Below are 20,812 nucleotides of genomic sequence, written 5' to 3'. Positions count from 1 at the left end.
AGATCTAAATATTAAAACACAAACACTAAATTTCCTGGAACATTAGTTAGGCAGAACTTTCGAAGACATTGGTATAGGAAAGAATTTATGAACAAATCCTCAGGAGCACAGGAACTAGCACAAAGTATCAACAACTGGGATCTCATCTTATTAAAAAGTTTCTGCACTGCAAGAGAAACCACCAACAGAGTAAAGAGGTGACCTACAATGCAGGAAAAAAATTTTACCAGCTTCTCCTCAGACAAAGAATTACTATCTTGAATATATAAGGAACTCAAAAACTCAGACCCCCTCAATATAAAGACCCAATTCAAAAATGGGTATCTGAAATAAACAGACATTTCTCAGACAAACAAGAAAAAGCAGCTAATAAACATATGAAAAAATGTTCGACATCCCTGGTCATTGGAGAGATGCAGATGAATCACTGTTATTTCTGTTATTTGTGTACAAGAAAACTATTTTTGATTTTTGAATGTTGACCTTGTATCCAGCTACTCTACTGAATCTGCCAATGAATCTAAAAGTCTTTTGGCAGGGTTTTTTGGGTCTTCTATGTATGGTGTCATATTGTCAGCAAATAATGACAGTTTAATTTCTTCCTTTCGTATCTTTATTCCTTTTCTTTCTCTTGTCTAATGCTGTGGCTAATGTTTCCAGGATTATATTGAACAGGAGTGGTGATAGTGGACATCCTTGTATCGTTCCTGATTTTAGTGTGCAGGTTTTCAGTTTTTGACCATTCAGTAAAATATTGGCTGTTGGTTATTCATAGATAGCCTTTATTAGTTGAGCATCACTGAGATTCCACCTCATCCCAGAATGAATGGCTGCTATCAAGAAGTCAAGCAATAACAAAAGTTGATGGGACTTTGGGGAGAAAGGAATCCTTCTCCATTCTTTTTGTGAGTGCAGACTGGTGCAACCACTGTGGAAATCACTATGGAAATATCTCAAAACAACGAGGACTAGAGTTTCCAGTTGACCCAGCTATCCCTCTGCTGGGTATGTTTCTGAAAGAATTAAAAGAATCATACAACAGCAATATATGTGCACTCATATTTAGAGTGGCACAGTTTGTAACAGCTAAAACTTGGAAACAGCCCAATTGCCCAGCAATTGGAGACTGGATAAAGAAGATGTGATGTATCTGTAAAATGATATAAAATGTGATTTATCTACTCAGCCATAAAGAATGAAATACTAGAGACATTTATAACTAAATGGATGCCCATTAAAGCCATACTCTTAAGTGTAATAAATAGGATACACATGTAAATATCAAATCATTTCTCTGGTATGAAAAACTAAAAGTGTAAATAAAGTTCAAATGGTATAATTGATAACGCAAAATAGGAAGGAAAGGTCTAAAGCAGTAGGGGAAGTGGGAAGGGTAGGGGAAAGGAAGGAAGGGAAAAGAAAAAATATGAGAAAAGGAAAAAATGGAAACAAAGTTTTCGTAAATAGGGAAGGGGGGAGGGAGTGAAGGGAGGACAGGGGAAAAGGGGAAAAATAAGAACCAAGATGCTTTATGTAAAGTAAAGGTACAAGATCCCAATGATGAATGTAACTGTATTGGGTACCTAAAATGTACCAATAAACAATGGGAAAAAAAATTCTTGCGACACCTAATGGGTCCCTGTTAATGGCCTAGCATACGCACTTCAAAGAGGGTTGTGCTTCTTCTCATCCTCAGTCCACGTCTTTCACAAATGTGATCTTGCCCTCAAATAGCTGTTCGCTAATATTAGCCACAGAAAATGAGAAGGGAAAAAAACTGCAGCACTTTTAATAATTCTTACCCCCTCAATAGAAATATCAGATCAATTAAAGATCAAAGCCTAAGATTTAGCACCGGATAAACTAAAGGCCCACCAGAATTCTGATCCTAAAATTACAAAAAGGGAATTGATGTTACATCGTTTCAGTTAGTCCTTAGGTACCATAAAAATTGCTGATGCTCCAAATAAAAACCAAACAGTCAATTTATTTTTTCACATGAGCAATATTTACAGAAAACATGCATCTTTTGATGGAAATGTGATTTTTAAGAAGGTAATGGCTGGTAAACATTTCCATAGCAACAGGTGTGGAAGACTTAGATTCAGCTACCGCACTGCATTTATTTTTGAGAGGTTTTCCTTTTGCCCAATGTGAAGGTAACAAGAGATGGCAGTGGCAGCCAAGTCACTGCCAAGGCAGTGTGCCTCTTGCATGAGAACTTCAGGAAATCTGACAGATTAAAGCAGTACAGAATATCCTGGCTGACAAAGGCGGAAAGGACTTCATCCTGGAGCACAGAGCACACTGATTCTACCCTCACATTTAACACAGTGAGGTACAATGCTGAGCATCATCCTTCAGCAATGGGTTGACAGTCTCAGACAACTTCATGATTAATTGTAGGGCAGTAATGATGCAGTATGGTAGAGAGAAATTTTGAGGGTCTGATGTCTTTTAATACATTTAGAACCATAAAGACTTGAAGAAGCCACATAAGCATTCAATTATACTTAGCTGAACATTATAGGATAAAATACATGCAACAGAAACATCTTTCAATTTAAAGGATTTGCTGAAATAGTGAGATTTGATGTCTGTAGTAATTTTAATAATGAGTATAATACAGTTATATATCTATGTATTTTTATATCATGTTAATATTCATCTACTGAACGTTGCAAAAAGGATAAAATTAAATAACAGTGGACTCTCAAGTTACGACCAGCCTGATATACGAACAGCTTGGTTTAATTAGGTTAATGAAAGATTCATCTGCGTCTTGTTATCTAGTGTGTACCCACATAAACTTCAGCTGCATTGATTTACAGCCTACTTGCGTTACAACCAGCCCTCGGGAACCGATCTAGTTTGTAAGTCAAGGGTCCACTGTACTTAATTCAGTGGACAATGTACTACATCAAACAAACAGGACAACGGCTGATAAAAAGTGGACATCAAATAATGAACAGTATATCAAAATACAGAGCAATCGCATCCTCAGGTAGACTCATGCTACAACTCACCCTTGGAGAAAACCTACCATCCCAGGACCACAGTTTGTTCCATCTGCCAGCGGCATGTGCTGCGTGCGACAGCCCCTGTGTGCTCCCTCTGCACTTGTGCACCACAGACGCCGACACTGTTTCTGCAGAGCAACAAAAGGCAGGCACACAACACCAGACTGAGTCGGTATAAGGCATCAACAGGTAAAGTGATCTATGACCTGGCTACATGGTCAAAGCTAGAAATAAGCAGCAAACGTTCGTATTCATTATTTTCTAGGCAGTCATTGATTTCCTCTAAGCACACAAAAAAGGGCATTATTTACTTTTTATAAAATTAAGCTGTTTGTACATGGAATGATGGGAGAAATTAATCAAAATGGAAATATTCAAAGTTATGTGAGTCATTTTTCTATCTTTAAAAGACACTTTTCTGAAAGACTTTTTTGTTGTTAAATGTTATTCATAAAGGCTTTCAAAAAATCCTTTCTGGTGTAATGGTGGGATGTATGGATAATGTGCATGGAAATACAGTATAATGTACTAAGGTTTCCTATTTTGTGAATATGATGCATGCTTTCAAATTTTAAACACAGGGTTCTGAAATTTTCACATGAAATGAAGTCCACAGAGGGCAACAATGTCCAAGATAATTCCTTTTTAAAAATTTAAATTCAAAGTTTAGTAGATAAATTGGGAAAGAAAGAAATGTATGTCTTATAACAATAAGGTAAAGGTTCCTCCTCTACAGTGGATGTTCTTACTAAAATTTATGATTGCAAATTTAAGGACTTACAAATAATATTCCCTATGTGGAAATAAGCTTTCAAGTCCCTGCACTCATTGTTAAATGACTTCATTCATTCATTCAAATTTCAGCACACATTTCTTCTTGTGCCATCTGCTATGTGCGGATCTTAAACTAGACACTGGCAAGAGAGGTTTGTATTGCTTAAGTGAAATGCTTAGAAACAGAAGTATTTGAGATTTGGGACTCTGTTTTTCAGACTTTTGAATGTTTACAGATATATGAGCTCTCTGGGGGATGGGACCCAAGTGTAAACACAAAATCCATTTATGATTCATATGAACTTATGATTCAATGTATGTACATTGCCTAACAGTGATTTTTAAGTTGTGTATCTGTGTTTTGCTTATCATCTGTCACATGAAGCCAGGTATGGAATTTTTCATTTGTAATGTCACAATAATGTTCAAAATTTTTCAGATTTCAGGGTATTTCCAATTCTGGGTTTTCAGATTAGGGAAGTGCAACCTGTATGCATTATTTAAACAAGTGAATAAGTCTGCATTTCTGCTCCAATGTTCCTGATAATCTAGTAAGACAGGAAAAAATTTGCCCAAGGTGTACAGAGTCATGAAGAAAGTGGAATGTCCACTCTGCTTGAAAAAATGAGAAAAGTCCTATTTTTTTAAAAAAAAGACATTTATTGTAAACTAAATGCTAAATTTACACAAACATATAAGAAAATCATGATTATAGATCCAAAAAAAGTGTTACAATCAAAGGTTCAGTGGAAATTAAAAGTACCTCATCTATGAAAAACTTATCAGAGTAAGTGAGAGAATAAATAGCTCCCTGAAAACTAAGTAATATGCCCCCAATTTAGTTCTTTGGATCCAAAGCCATGTAAAAGAGAACATAGTGTATTAGATTCCTGAGGCTTTTAAAACAAGCCACTAGCAAACCATCTACCTTTTACCCTTTACCCTCAAATATCATTTGATAATAAAGAAATTTAAACATTTTCAATTTTCAAGTCATACAACTGCTCTGTAGCTCTGCTCTCTACATGAGAGCAAATGACAGGAACCTGAGGAAATTCACAAAGATCAACGTTAGGAACCTAAACCTACCTGACACGAATAAGTACTCAATTGGTTTTACTTTATCTTTTTTAACCCCTTTCTACCAAGCAGCAGAGTTTTCAGACTTAAAAACTATATCTAGTTCCTCTTCCATGCAAAGAATAAATGTGCATTGTGAATTATATATTACTTTTTATTAGGTTATGTTTGGAGTACACGATATTTACATTCATCCTAGGGAGTGGGTTCATTGTACTGAATATATCTTGAATATTTTATTGTCCATCCCTTCCCTGTCCACTTCCTTCTATCTCTAGATCCTCTTTACTATTCATTACTATTATTACATTTTAATTCATGTTTGTGATATACAAAGATCACACTCATTGAGCATATTGGTACACACACATAATGCATCTTAGATTTTTTTACAGCCCATTTCCCTCCTGCCTGCCCTGAGACTCTTAATCTCCTTCCCATTCGCACAAAATCTATCTCCCTGTTTCCTTTTATCAAGCTTTTATTTTCCTCATTATTTGTACTCCAGATTATTCAAAGAGAAAAACTATATGGTATTTGAATTTGTGAATTTAATTTCATTCACTTTACATTATATTTTTGAGCTGTATTCTATTTTCCTACAAATGTCTTGAATTTATCCTTCTTTATAGCTGAGTAGTATTCCATAATGTCTAAATACCACATTTTCTTTATCCATTCATCTGTCGATGGACATATAGGCTGCTTCCAAGACTTAGCTATCATGAAATGTGCTGCTATAATCATTGCTGTGCATGTATCTCTGTAATATGGTGTGGGTTTTTTTTTCTTTTTCTGTTTTGTTTTGTTTTTTGGAGACAGTCTCACTATGTAGTTGACACTAAACTGGAACTCACTATGTAGTCCAGGCTCGTCTCGAACTCACAGCAATCCTCCTGCCTCAGCCTCCCGAGTGCTGGGATTACAGGCGTGCGCCACCATGCCCGGCTGTAATAGGATGTTTTGGGCTCCTTTGGGAAAATAACTGGAAGGGGAATAGCTGAGTCAGATATCCCAATACTGATTTCCATAGAGGTAGTAGTAGTTTACATGCAAACCAACAGCATGGTAAGGGTTCCTTTTACCCACAGCCCTGCCAGCATTTGTTATTATTTAATTTCTTGGTAATTGTCATTCTTTCTGGCATAAGATGAAATCTTAGCGCTGTTTTAATTTGTATTTCTCTAATGGCCAGAGATGCTGAATATTTTTTCCTAAGTTTATTGGCCATTTGTACTTCAGAGAAGTGTCTGTTTATCTCAATTTCCCATTTTTTGATTGCATCTTTTGTGGGGGGCTAGTTTTGGGTGAGTTCTTTATATATTCTACAGATTAGTCCTGTCTAAGGAATAGCTGGCAAAAATTTTCCCCTTTCTACAGGCTGTGTCCTCATTCTAATGATGGTTTCCTCTGCTAACGGAAGCTTAATTAGATGTAATACCAGTTATTGACTCATCCTATTACGCCTTGCACAATTAGAGCTCTGCTCAGAAAGTCCTTGCCTACTCCAATGACTTCAAGCGTTTCACCTATTTTATCGGTCACTCGGTTAAGTGCTTCTGTTGTAATATTTAGATCTTTCATCAATTTTGAGTTTAGTTTACTACATGGTGAGAGATATGGGCCCACTTTCAGTCCTCTGCATAAGGATAGCCAGGTTTTCTAGCACCATGTGCTGAAGAGGCTATATTTTTTCCAATATATGTTTTTGACCCCTTTGTCAAAGATCAAATAGCTGAATATGCCTCAGTTTTTTTCCTGAATCCTCTATTCTGTTCTGTTAATGCACAGGACTGTGCTTACGTCAATACCGTGATGGTTTTTTAATCACTGTAGCCTTGTAGTATGAATGGAATTCAGATTTTGTGATACCTCCTGCTTTGCTCTTGTTGCCTTGAATTGTTTTTTCTGTTCTGGGCCTCTTCTGATTCCATATGAATTTTAAGATTGCTTTCTCTGGTTCTGTGAGGAATACTGTAGATATTTTGATTGGGAATGCATTAAATCTATATATCAATTTTAGAAGAACAGCCATTTTGACAATATTAGTTCTACCTTTCCAGGAATAAGGGATATCTTTCCATTTTCTGATCTCCTGTTCAATCTTTTTTCTGAGTATTGTAGAGGTCTTCCACTTCCTTGGTTAGGTTAATTCCCAGGTATTTAATTTTTTTGATGTTGCTGTGAATGGTATTGTTTTCCTAATTCCTTTTTTAGTGAATTCATTATTGGACTGGAACACTTGATTTTTTTGTGTTGATTTTGTGTACTGCTACATTGTTGAAATTGGTTAATTCTAGGAGAATCTTGATGGAATTTTTTTGACCTTCTATGTAGAGGATCCTGTCATCTGCAAATAACGACAATTTGACTTCTTTCTTTCCTGTATGTATCCCCTTTACTTCTTTCTCTTGCCTGATTGCTCTGGCTAATGTTTCACCACGATGCTGAACAGAAGTGGTGATAATGGGCATCTTTGTTTCCTTATTTAAGAGGGAAAGCTTTCAGTTTTCTGCCATTTAATATGATGCTGGTCATTGGTTTGTCATAATGGCTCTTATCATATTCAGGTAAGGTCCTTCTATAACTATTTTCTTCAGGGTTTTTTTTAATCATGAATGGGTATTGGATTGTGTCAAATGCTCTTTCAATATCTATAATCTTGAAGTTTTTGTCCTTGTTTCTGTTTATGTGGTTTATTAAATGTTTTGATTTGCATGTATTGAACCATCCTTGCAACCATGAGATGAAGCCTCCTTTGTCATGTTGTATGATCCTTTTGATGATTTGTTGCATTCTATTGACCAATATTATCACAAGGATTTTTAAATCTGTGTCCATTAAAGATTGAGCTATAATTTTTTTAATTCGAAACTTTGTCTGATGTGGGGATGACAGTGATGCTGGTTTCCAGAAATAACTTTGGAAGCATCTCTTTCCTTTCACTTTTGTTAAAGAACATGAGCAGCACTGATGTTCCAGGAAGATGGCGGAGCAGTGAGCAGCAAGAAATCAACCTCTCCAAGATTTGGAATCCAGACACTGGAAAATAATGTCTTTAAAGGAACTTTAGAATTCAGTGGTGAATCCATCAGGTCTGAGGACTCTTATATGGTAGGTTTTTTTTGTTACCCTCTCAATTTCATTGCTCAAAAATTTTATATCTTATTTGTTTCATTTTGGTAATTTGTATGAGCCTAAGAATCTGTCCATTTCTTCAAATTATTTTAATTTGTTAGAGTATTGTTTTTCATCCTAGTTACTATTTTCTGAATTTCAATGGTGTCTGTTGTGCTTTTAGTTTTTTTCTTTTCAAACTGCATTAATTTGAGGTTTTTCTCTCCTGTAGGCAAGTCTGATTAATGGTTTATCCATTTTTATTCCTTCAAAGATTTGCTTTTCAACTTGTTGATACTTTATTTTGGTTTTTTGTCTCAATTTCATTAACTTCTGCTCTGATTATTATGATTTTCCTCCTTAAGTTCGGTTTGGGCTTGTTGTTGTTCTTCAAGTATGTTGGAGCTCATCATTGGGCTATTTATTTGTATTTGCTCTGTTTTTCTAATGTAAGCATTTATTGCAATAAGCTACCACTTTAGTGCTGCTTTCATTGTGCCCATAGGTTCTGATGTATTATACTGCCATTATAATCTTATTTCAGAGATTAGTTAATCTCTTCCTTGATTTCTTCCATGACCAATTGGGTGTTCGACAATATTACTAAGTTTCCAAGTATTTATAGTTTTCCACAGTTTTATCTGTGATTGATTTCAGCTTCAAACACTATTGTCTAATAGTAAATATGGAGTGATTTCAAATCTTCTGTATTTTTTTAAAGTATGATTTGTGGACCAATATGTGGCCTATACTGGAGAAAGTTCTGCATGCTCCTGAGAATGTGTATACTGTTGTAGTAGGGTAGTGCACTCTGTAGTGTTTGATAATTCTTTTGTTAGAAAGTGTGGTTCAGTTGTGTTCTTTGTTGAGTCTTTAGTTGATGTTTCTCTTTGTAAAAGTGAGGTATTAAAGTCACCTGCTATAACTGTGTTGGTATTTAATCATTTTTGTCTTACTGTATTTGTTTTTTGAAGATAGGTGCTCTAGTACCCAATGCATATATATTTATCAATGTTATCTCTTCCTGTTGAATTTTTCCCTTATCAAGCATGTAGTGACCTTCTTTGCCTCTTCTGATTACTTTTAGCTTGAAGTTAACTTTGTGAGTAAAATTGCTACCTTTGATTGCTTTAGGGGTTCTGCTTTATGAAATGCTTTCCATTCTTTAATTTTAATTTGTAAGTATCTCTTTGGATTAAATGAGTTTCTTGAAAGAAACAGACTGGTGAATTGTATTTTTTTTGATCCAGTCTGCCAATCTATGTCTTAATAGTGGAATTGCGACCATTAGCATTGATAGTTACTAGTGAAAGGTGTTGATTTAATCCTGATATTTCATTCTTTTTCTCTTGATGCCTCCTTTAGTTATCTTTTTCTGTTTATCTATTTGCCTGGCTTGGTGTATTCCTTCCATCTGAAATTTTGGCTTTGTTGTCTGTCTGGATTTGTTTTGTTTTTGTTTTTTTTTTTTAAGTATATTCTAGAGTGCTGGTTTGGTGTTCATGTATCTCTTACTTTATTCTTTTTCATGAATGACTCTATTTTTCCATCTTTTTTAAAGAAAGTTTTGTAAGATATATTAATCTAGGTGAGAAGTTGTTTGATTTTAGGGTTTGAAATACTTCACTCCAACCTCTCTTTACGTTTAAAGTTTATGTTGGAAAGTCTGTTATAATCTTAAAGGGTTTACCTCTGTGTACAATTTTTGCTTTTCTCTGACAGCTTTGCAGATTCTGTCTTTTTGTTGGACATCCAAAATGTTTACTAAGAGGTCACAGAGAGCTTCCGTTGTCACCATAGTTGGTTTGTGTTCTGTAAGCCTCACTTACCTGTATGTTGAAATCTTTCCTCATACTTGGAAAATTTTTTAATATAATTTCTGTAAACAGATTTTTTTATTCCATGTGTGCTGTCTTCTAGCTTCTAAATGCAATTTGCCTTAAGTTGGTCTTCTTAGCATTGTCTAATAGCTGCTAGATAAATTTTTTGTTCTCTTATTTTTTTAAACACTTCTCTGAGTAATTCATTATAATTTAAAATTTTATCCTTGATGTTGCTTTCCAGCATTTTGTCTAGATCAAGTGTAAAATTTTATCCTTGATTGTCAAAATCCTATCTTTTCATCAGTCCTTTCTGCAAATTATGAATTTTATACATTGCTTTTCAGGTATTTCTGTTGGAAATGTTTCATGGAGCCTTACATCTTTGGTAAATTTATCTTTTGAGCCATTTTTGTGAACACTTCCGATGTGTTTGTTTCTCCCACATCCATATTGGTCTTTTTTGTGTAATAATTCTGTTGGGTCATGTTCGCTTTGAACTTGCCAGGTTTCTTTACCTCTTCTTTAATCAATTTGTAATGCTTCACCACCTGGTGGTTGTTTTCCACTCCATTGTTGGTCCTGGATCCACCTAGGAAAAGCTGAGGGAGCTTGGGGGCTTTTGCTGCCTTGTTGTCTCATATTCCTGTATATATGCATTTGTGTACATAGATATAGGTAAAGATATAGATATAGACAGGTAGATATTGTCTGCATTTGTTTTTGGTGCTGAGGGCTGAGCTCAAGTAGACTGAGGAGAGACTGTAGTTGATATGAAGATTTTTTAATTAGATATTGCCTTCCAGTAAGATGTTTTCAGCTTTATTTGAGAATATTTACCCCTTCAACTATTGGTTTGGAGCCTGTCACTGTGTTTTGAGAAAAAAAAATTGCTACTAGTAATAACAGCAAATACAGCAATATCCAACTACATATCACTTATGTGTGAAAAAAACCTTTCATTTATAATTGACCTTTTATCAGTACACTTTGCAGTCAATACTTTATTGTTATTAGTATTTAGTCTGCAGTGTGGAAGAAGAGAGAAAGGGAAGAAATGATAGGATGGGTGAAATAGGAGCATAAATCAGGAGGTGAGGTGGATAGGAGAAATAATAATAATAATAGGTAAAAATATTAGGTAAGGGCTCAGATGCTCTTGAAGGTCTCTTAGCTGGAAGGAAGGGGTAGTGTTGAGAGTTTTAAGAGGACATCATTTGGGGCAAGGAAAGGATGTAGGAGAAGGGGGTATACTTTAAGGTTGAGGAAACATACAAGGTTGCCAGAATATAGGTGTATTTGTGCACCTGTAAAGTGGAGAAAAGGCAAGGGAAAGCATGGGGTCTAGGTAAGATAAAGAAGAGCAAAAAGAATAGAATAAAAGAGGATAGGTGATTAATTAATAAGAATGTAGGAGTAACTGAGAACAGAATATAAGAAGCAAAAAACTTGAAAAAGAGAATGGGTAAAATGAGTAGAAAAAAAAATTTTAAACAGTATTGCTACAGAAGCCTGAGTTGAAGAAACAGAATAGGCAAGTAGGAAAGAATGGAAACAACTAAATCAAAGCAGAGAGAGCAAGAGAAGGAGAGCATGAGTACAAGAGAGCCAAAGGGGGGGGGAGAGAGAGAGAGAGAATGCAGTGGGAACCCAGATCAAGCACTCCAACAAGAGAACATATATGAATCTGATGCTGTGCTTAGGCCTGGTTTGAGGACTTTTCACCCTCCAAATGTGATAATGGAGCCACTGGTCACGTGTGCACGCCAGTCGCGGTCCACAGAAGCAGGTAGGCAGGAGTGCACACCCACGAGAAACACAGGCCCTATTCAATTGTTTCTCTCTCTTTCCAGAGTGGAGAGGGGTTCTCTCAGTTGCAGTGAGTGCTGGTGAGGACACTGCCAGGTTGCAGCATTCCCTGGGAGAGCAGATAGGAAGAAGGGACCGGCACTGTGTGTGCGGAGTCTGTGTCAGAAGTGCAGCCATTCCCTCGGGCTGTGTGGAGTGCACCCATGATGGCTGCTCCCCAGAGGCATGGGGACCAAAGCAGCGTGGGCCAGCTATGGTGGTGCCACTTCCCCTTTTCGGTGGAACAGTTATTAGGTTAAATCCATAGGTACGGCCTTTGCCATTAATTTTCTGTTTCAGTGTGTAAGTCCCTCCCTCCCTACCAAGTACCTGTGGCTTCAGTAGATCCTCTCTGAGCACCTCTGATGGGACTCCTCCCCTAGTCAGCCATCTTGGACCTGAAGTGCGTATTTTAGCTACAACTTTATGGTCATTTTAAATGAAAGGTTTAAAATTTTCTTACCAAGTAAGGACACTCTTGTGATCCAGGGCCAAACATAAGTTCGCACTGTTTGTTGACGTCGTACATTAAGCCAGGGAGTTGTGAGGATAGGTCATACACTCTTCCATTTGGCTTGTCGAGAAGGCACTCTCCATGGCCAGTGCTGCACCAACAGAAAGCAAACATGTGGCTGCACGTGGGGCCACTTCAACTTAACACGCTCTACCACATTTTCTGCAGGTCCTTCCTTTCAAAGAGAATATCCACATTTTTCCCCCATTTCAAAACCAATTCGTATCAACATCCGCATAGCGATGTCCCTATACAAAATGACAAGCTTATAGTTTGCAAAGGACTTTGAATGTGCTTGTTTGTATTTGATCACCACAATTTTAAAAAATCAACATGTTGGAGGATGTTGTTCAGTGATAGAGCACTCACCCCACGTGTGAAACACACACACACACACATACACACATATGCATGTATGTGTAACAAATTCACCAGGATAAAATTTACATCAAAATTTTGATCTGCTTTGCTATCCAACAGTAATGCCTCAAATGTAGTGTGCAAAATGTCAAAATGCTGTAAAAAAATATATATATACATATACATATATATATATATGTATATATATATTGAGACAGGGTCTCACTATGTGTGTGTGTGTGTGTATATATATATATATATATATATATACACACACACACACACATAGTGAGACCCTGTCTTAGAGAGACACAGGGTCTCACTATGTAGTTAAGACTGACCTGGAACTCACTATGTAGCCCAGACTGGTCTCAAAGTCACAGTGATCCTCCTGTCTCAGCCTCCCAAGTGCTGGGATTACAGGCATGAGCCACCACACTCAGCTAAAAATAAGTTTTTATATCATTTTGAGAGAATGTATTTCCAGTTACAAAAATTTTTAAAAAGGAAATTTCAAAAAATTTTGTGCCATCTCTAATTCAGGAAACAAGTTTCTTCAGGAGGGACCCACAGCACAAGTCAAGATCACTGTCTTGGAGAGCCAACATTTTGATCCCATCACTTTCTAGAATGCATGGCTGTAAGAAAATTATTGAATCACCCTGAGCTTAACTGACTTCAAAAGTGAAGAGAGAGTGGTGGTAATTATCTGGTAATTCATTATTAGAATACAGTCATGCATCATGTAGAGATGTTTAAGGCGATAATGGAACACAAATAAGATGGTGGTCCCATGAGATTACTGAGAAACTCCTGTTTGCCTAATGACCTTGTACTCATGATATCCTCATAGTCTAACATGTTACACGTGTGTAGTGATGTTGCCTGAAAACCGACCTCCTGCACTGAGAGCAGTATGAAAGTATATCATACAGAATAACGCCCAGTATATGACGCTTGATAATACATGACTGTGACTGAATTATGCATTTATCATGATTTTTACAATGTGCTACTTATAAAAAAATTACCAGAGAACTGTGTGTCCATCCAAATGTATATCAGCAGCAGCTTTATGTCTCTCATGTTTACTGTGGCTCTCAGTTGTGTCAAGAGGCCACGTCGAGTGAACAATACCATTGAGGTTCATGCAAGCACATTGCATGACATTTGCAAAACACAGGATGCACCCAGCCAGGGACTTCTTGGACTATGTATCTGTCATTAAGTGACACATAGCTATACAGGATATATTCAAACAATAGAAAAGTGCTAAACAGCATGGGAAATATATATATTATTACTGCTATTCTTTTACAAAATGTCAAATCTACAGAAAACCATGAAAATGTGTAGCTTTTCTTAATGAGCTTTCTTTTCAATCTGTTGCACTGTAATAATTCAAAGAAACATTTTTGGAAACTTTTACTGACTAAAAGGGCATATTTCAATAAAATGAATATGTAACTTTTAAAATCTTTATCAAAGAAAATCAAAATATTGCTCCCTTTCAGGAAAAAGCACATTTTGTGATATTTTTCAAAAAACATTAGTTAACCACTGATCACAGCTGTATGTAAACATGTACAAATCAGCAACTGTATGTTATGCTTTTAAATCACATTCCCTTAGAAGGACAAATTTTCATTAATCATGATAAGTATAGGTCATAATTATTACTTTCCAATGCACAGTTTTACTTTTCCCATATCTTTCATCAAGAGAAATAACTAGAAAATACTAATGCTGTTAAATTGGTGATCAGAATATACAGTAGAAAAAATAAAATAGTATTTCTTTATGCAAAAAGATTTTCTGGCTTGCCTTTCTGGATGTTTCAGTGACTAGTAAGGACATTATTTGCGAGAGCCAGGGATTGGGGATTTAGCTCAGTGGTGCTGCCACCTGCCTCACAAGAGCAAGGTCCTGAGTCTAATCTCCAGTACCAAAACAAAAACAAAAAAACAAACAAACAAAAAAGAAGATGACGATGACGACATGGACATTATTTGGGAAAAGAAATTTGGAAACAGAAAACTGAGAGGTCAAAAAATGAGGCAAAAAAAACCTGGATTTACCCCCTCTATTCAAAGGTAGGACGAGCCTCCAAAAGAGGTTATCAATCTGGAGATTCCACATCTCTGTGGTTTTTGAGAGCTACTTGGTTGACTCCAAGACTACCTTAAACTTGAGACACTCAATCGCATCTCGAAATATTAACCAATAACTTCTGAAAAGGTAAAAAAAACACCTAAAAAGGGCCAGGGATTTAGCTCAGTGGTTATGCTGCCTGCCTCACTAGCATAAGGACCTGAATTCGAGCCCCAGTCCTCAAAAACAAACACACATACATAAGGAGGCATGACTGCTATTAAGCCTACTACAAACAGAATTTTCATTCTGTAGTGGACTAATAGTCAACTTGTCACACCCAGCTGAATTGAATCAGTGTGGTCTGGGCATGGAGAATCCACCTGAAGATTATTAGCAATAGCCATAAAAAGAGAAAGGGGAAGATCTTGGCCTGTTGATTTTCTAGAAGAAGCTTGCTATGGAGGGATTTTTTGATGCAAAATAAACTGTTCTGGAAGGAGGAGGAGCTTGGGGCCTCACTGTCACTGGGAACGGTTGCTGTTTTCATCAGGGGAGCTCTGATCTTCACCGTGAGCATCACTTCCTGGCTTCGATGTGGATCCCTCTGCCTGGTGACACAAATCCTTCATCTAACCAGCATAGATTTTCTGGCTTCCACTACTGACCGTTGGGCCTTCCAGATGCAGATCCTTAATACTGACAAGCACGAGACATTGCCATTCGTTCCAAGCCACTGGCTGGACTGGAGGAGGACATTGCTTTGGACACCAAGCCTTTCGCTAGACTTGTGTGGGAAACTGCTGGGATCTAGGCCCTCAGCTGAATCCTTTGGGCTTCTAGTGTGTGGTTAATCTCTTGCACTCCTTTGCATTTGACTCTTTGGGTAATTATCATAAAATAATCTTATAAACTATGTGCCCTACTGTAAATATATTCCCTTGCTAAATCTGGTGACTACAACACATCCCAAGAAAAGATCCAGATAAAAAACAAAACAAAACAAAAAAACAAAGACACATGGGTCTGACCACACTAAAAACACTTTTGTGTTTTTTTGGTACTGGGGATCAAACTTGGGTCCTTGAGCTTGCGAGGCAGGCGGTGGAACCCCCAGCCCACACTTTTTTTTGTTAAAGAGGATAAGTAATATACACGTATATTGCTTTTATTGTTTAAATTCCCATTTATATGGTGAAAATAGGTTTACTTCTAAACAATTAAAAAACAAAATGAATTGAAACATTTGAAAAGAACATACAAACTACAAACAGTGAAATAAATGTTCAGTTATTCAATCTAAGCAATAAAAATTCAGACTTACTCTAGGAATTCAGTGATATACTTCTGACTACACTTTGACCACGTCCAAGGACTTGTATGATAATTCAGAGTTGGGGCCATTACATGATATTGATGTTTAATTCCAGCTTCTTTACATTTAAAACTATCATCATGTGGAACATTAAATCTAAAAATAAAAATAAACATTTAAGAGAACTATAAAAATGTACATAATAACAATAATATATTTCTTGTATGTTTTTCTATAGTAGAATGTAAAATATAGATAAATCTGGTTACATCAGACCTTGTATGCTGTAACTTTCCATAAGGCACACATACAAATGTAATTACACATTTAGAAGTAAATGATTTCTGAGAAATACAGGTTATGCTTTTGATCAATCATGCTCTATTGATCTGGCATGTGATTCTAAACAATCAAAATATTTGGAATACTTCTCACCTCCTCACAATATAGGTATAGCATTCACAGAAAAATGACTGAAAGTTTCAACAGCAATACCCTAGGAGATATATGTGGATACAGGTAAAGTGAAATTACACTAAGTTCTGGGCCACTGACTGTGGCTATAGGATCTAAAAGGCTTCTTTTTTTTGTTGTTTTGTTTTGTTTTTTTGGTACTGGGGATCGAACTTGGGTCCTTGTGCTGGTGTTATTCATGAACTCTATCATACTATAATATCCATCTATTTTCTATGAAATAACCTAAGTAATGTCTATGATCTATAATCAGAGGATCACTAGAACTGGAAGTAATAAAAATTCTCAAAGAGCAAGCAAATCATTAGAACAGGAACAAAGACATCCCACAATCAGCAGGTCAACAATAGATCTTTCGCGGTCTTTTGCAGACTTGTGCACATACCTGAGTTTAGAAGGAATGCTGAAATCATCTACTTTGAGTTTTTACCTGTTGAAATTTGTGGTTTATTTTATTTAGTAAATGAGTTACCAACAATCTACAGACACCTAGAGTTTCTTGGGAAGAAAATAAGATAGCATTTTCTAGAAGAGACTTCTAGAAACTTCTTTGGCAACTTTGGAGACAAGCACTGGTGCTTCCTGGATGTTGCTGCAACAGTTCCATGATACCTTCTTTAACCTAACCCACCATTTCATAAACAATGTAGAAAACCGAGTGTGCAGTTTGCTGATAGTCACAACGTACAACTAGGATAAAAGGGAAGTAAAGGTACAATAGTTAACTAAAAACTATCTCCACTTTAAATTGTTCTACATGAATGCTCTGGTCATGTCTGAAGGCACGACCAGGAAAAGAAATATGGTCTAACTAACAGGGGCAACTCTAGCCTTAGTGCCTTTTTAGGAGATAACAAAGAAACTTCAAGATGTACCCTGGGGGTACATTTAGATCATGTGTGAGAGGATGAGTTTGTAGGGCTTTCTGAATTTTCACTGGAGCTCCAAGGGTATCCTGGCAAATCACAGCCTCCACTCTCACAGCAAAGAACTTCAGCAGAATTTTAGTGAAACAGGAATGGATAAGACCATCTCCGTTTTTTGTAATAAATGATGAAATGGGGAGGCAATGAAGATAGGTGGGCTTTAAAATATTTTAATAAGTTCATTCCTATGCATGTCCTTTGCTGAGGCTCTAAGCTATAAGCAAGAAATGAGTTGATACTACAAGTATTCTTTGGAGTTCCCCAGAACCAGGAGCCCCTTCAGGCTTTTCCATAGATGGCAGAGGACAGCACCTGCTCATATACAGCAGAACAAGGAATAGTGACCAGAAGTGCTTGCTATGTAATTCAATATAGTAAATGAAATAAAAGAATTCCCAAGTTGTTGTTCCTTTTTTCAGTCTTTGGATCTGTGCAATCTTTCTGACCTAACATAGGTCTTAAAAGTGCCACAATTAGAATTGACAGGAAGAAAGTTACATTAATAATACTTTGTAAAGGTACTAATTATTCAATTGAATAAGAAATTTGATGCATTCTGTCCAATGACAAGAAGAAGGCACATGACCAGAGTGACAGAAGGTACTTACACGTGTCCAAGCTCATGGGCAACAGTGAAGGCGGCACTGAGTCCATTTTCTTCACTAATAGAGCAGCTCCGTAAAGGGTCACACAGGGTACCTAATTCCGCCAAGCCTGAAAAATTTCACATTTGAGTTGCATCAAAATGGGAAATACCACCAAAAGCATAAAGTAAGAACTAAACTTGAAAGCATTTAACCATTGGCATTACTCCTTGGACATGGGTATAGAGTTGGATGATTTTAAGGTGAAAGAAAAAAGAACAGATTGACTTTTCTTCAGTTAATATCTTTTTAGTAAATCCTTGGACTCTTTTACTCAGGAAAATAATACAACAATGTGAGATTATTAAAAATAGAAGAAAAGTAAAAAGATGGTTGATTTAGTAGGAAAGGTAATGAATTGTAAACTAGTATTAGAAAAACTAATAAGAGAAGAAAATAGCACAGAATACCATAAATTAGGAGGTTCCTTTAATTTTTGAAGTTTGAAACACCATGGAAATATTCAATTGTCACATGATAACTAAGGAATACAAGGTTAAGTGCTTAGAATGGCACCTGCCATTTGATAGATACTAAATAAAATAAAATTGTGATATAATTATTGCAAGACCTCAGTAATTTTATAACTATTTCAGCAACAGTTATGTTACAGTAATATATCAAGGTCTTGTCACACCTATATGAAAAATAATATGCAGCTCAAATATGCTTTTGAAAAATGAAGGTAGTATGAACTGTCTATACATCAAAGATCCATGATTAGTCTATAGGGTCATCTAAAAATAATACAAAATAAGAAAATCAAAGTAAATATTCATTACAACGAGGTATATTCTATCACCAATCAAGTTAATCTCTCACTTATTTTTAATTTAATATAACACTGTGCTTTTTGCTAGTGCATCCTTCAATGTTCAGTCATATATTTATCTGCTCTCCTAACATGGTTCCTTTCACAAAAGAGAATGAATTTCATGTGCAAGATATATAAGAAATTTGTTTCTTACTGCAAAGATTTGCATTTAGATTTTTTTTTTCAGTACCAGGGATCGAACTCAGGACCTTGCACTTGCCAGGCAGGCATAGAAACTTCTTAATAATAGACTTATTTATATAGATTTTACCAGTTAGGCATCCCTAATCCAAAAATCAAAACTCTAGAATTGCTTTAAAACCTGAAGCTTTTTTTTTGAGACAAGGTCTCACTATGCAGTTTAGGCTGGCCTTGAACTCACTACATATAGCCCAGGCTGGCCTCAAATTCATGGCCATCCTCCTGCCTCAGCCTCTCAAGTGCTGAATTATAGGAGTGTGTTAACACACCTAGCTAAAATCTAAAACTTTTTAGATGTCATGTATAAACTCAAAAGTTTCATTTATAAAATTCAAAAAGAAGCAAAACAAATTCCTTTTTAGAAACACATGTATACAATATATAAAAATAATATTTATAGGTTATTTCTCATCAATAAAATATTACTTAATAAAACACTTTAAATTAAATGTCACATTGTATAGCATTTGATATTTAGTAATTAAATATTAGTTCTTGTATTCTATGCAGTTTACAGAGACAGAATCAAGTAACACTGATATATACTATGTAATAATTTAGCAAGATAATTAAAGTATCAAAAGAAAAATAACATATCATTTTAAAGAATTTGATAAACAATTGCACAAGCTAAATTTAATTGACATTATAACTTACCTAATGTGTCACATTTCTCTTTAGCTCCACAAATGTCTTCCCTTAAAATAAAAGATCTATTTTGAAACACCTTCAGAAGTATTTTTGCAACAAGCCAAAACAGTAATAAAGGATTAACTACGACATGACCATTACCACAACTAACTTAAAAAACCAAGAGTAATGCCTGCTTTGTGCATAAGCAAACAGTGCTCTATAGGAATGAGAATGGAAAATAGTTGAAGTTTTAACCAAGTGCAATGAAAGCTTTTCTAAGTGTACATTTCACCTCTCTGCCTTTACACTGAACATATAACACTTCTCATCTTCTAAGTAATTCAGTGCTGTCATGAGCTCCATTTATTATGTTAAATAATGATCCTCTCAGATGTTAGTTAGCAAGTTGCTTAAATTATTTGCGTCTTCATTACACTGTATTTAGTCCTTGTCCAATCAATCTGACAGTTCTCTTGTCTATTTTCTATGTTCTCTTCTCATGGCTTCTCCTCTCCTTTTTAAATGTTAACCCCAATCTTTGGTATTTGATCTCTAACCATAATTCAGGAAAAATACATGGTCTGTGAGAGAGTAATGTGTATAAATTAAGTCAATTCTGTTTTAGGTTTAAAAAAAGATTAAAGTACATAGGCAACATGTCAGTTATTTTACAAAAGCTAAAATGTTTCATTTCAAGGTTCTAGAAAGCTTGTTTCCTTGAGGTTTACTTCCAACAAATGATTATTTGCTAAAGCAACCAACCAATCCAGTAACAAACCTAGGATCTACATAGCTTCATAGTATCATTGTTGCAAAACATTGTGAATTAGCACTATATAGCAGTGCTTATAAAATGGAAACAATTTTGTAATAACAGTTGTTTTCATATAAATAAACAGAGTTGTGCACAACCCTAGAAAAGTCAGCCTGGTAATTATGACATGCATCGAGCTTCAAAAAAGGAATAAGACAGATAAGTGGGCAGACAAATGAATGGACAGACAGAGAGCTGACAGACACATTTTTAAATTACAGGGAGTCCAAAAAGTGGGCAGCCAAATAAATTCAGATGACCTTTTTTTATTTTTCAGACAATGAAACACCACGAAGGGAATGAACAAAATCTGCTCTCATTTCTACGTCAGATTCTAGGGATTACTCTTTTTTTTTTTTTTTTTTTT

The 20,812-nt window shown here is 35.8% G+C and overlaps 1 protein-coding gene across 15 annotated transcripts in view; it reads right to left on the bottom strand.

Annotated features, from left to right (window-relative positions):
* The window catches only part of Adamts20 (ADAM metallopeptidase with thrombospondin type 1 motif 20), a 275,934-nt gene that overhangs the window by 103,801 nt on the left and 151,321 nt on the right, over positions 1-20,812 (bottom strand). For 14 of the 15 annotated variants that reach the window (XR_004517244.1, XR_004517245.1, XR_004517246.1 and 11 more), the window contains 5 exons: positions 19,656-19,696; positions 17,948-18,053; positions 15,949-16,095; positions 12,123-12,264; positions 3,044-3,148 (listed from right to left, as the gene is read on the bottom strand). Coding sequence is in view for 11 of the 15 variants with exons in the window: in XM_033763587.1 (XP_033619478.1) it covers positions 3,044-3,148; positions 12,123-12,264; positions 15,949-16,095; positions 17,948-18,053; positions 19,656-19,696 (541 nt within the window). In the remaining 4 variants the exon portion in view is untranslated. Of the gene's footprint in view, positions 1-3,026; positions 3,149-12,122; positions 12,265-15,948; positions 16,096-17,947; positions 18,054-19,655; positions 19,697-20,812 lie in introns of all 15 variants that reach the window. The other variant, XM_033763592.1, reaches the window with a different exon arrangement.

This window comes from Fukomys damarensis, unplaced genomic scaffold, assembly GCF_012274545.1.
Source record: "Fukomys damarensis isolate Sample0158 unplaced genomic scaffold, DMR_v1.0_HiC HiC_scaffold_15, whole genome shotgun sequence".
In the NCBI taxonomy this organism is placed as follows: Eukaryota; Metazoa; Chordata; class Mammalia; order Rodentia; family Bathyergidae; genus Fukomys; species Fukomys damarensis.
Note: the sequence above shows the minus strand (reverse complement) of the source record. Positions and strands in the feature narration are given on the sequence as shown.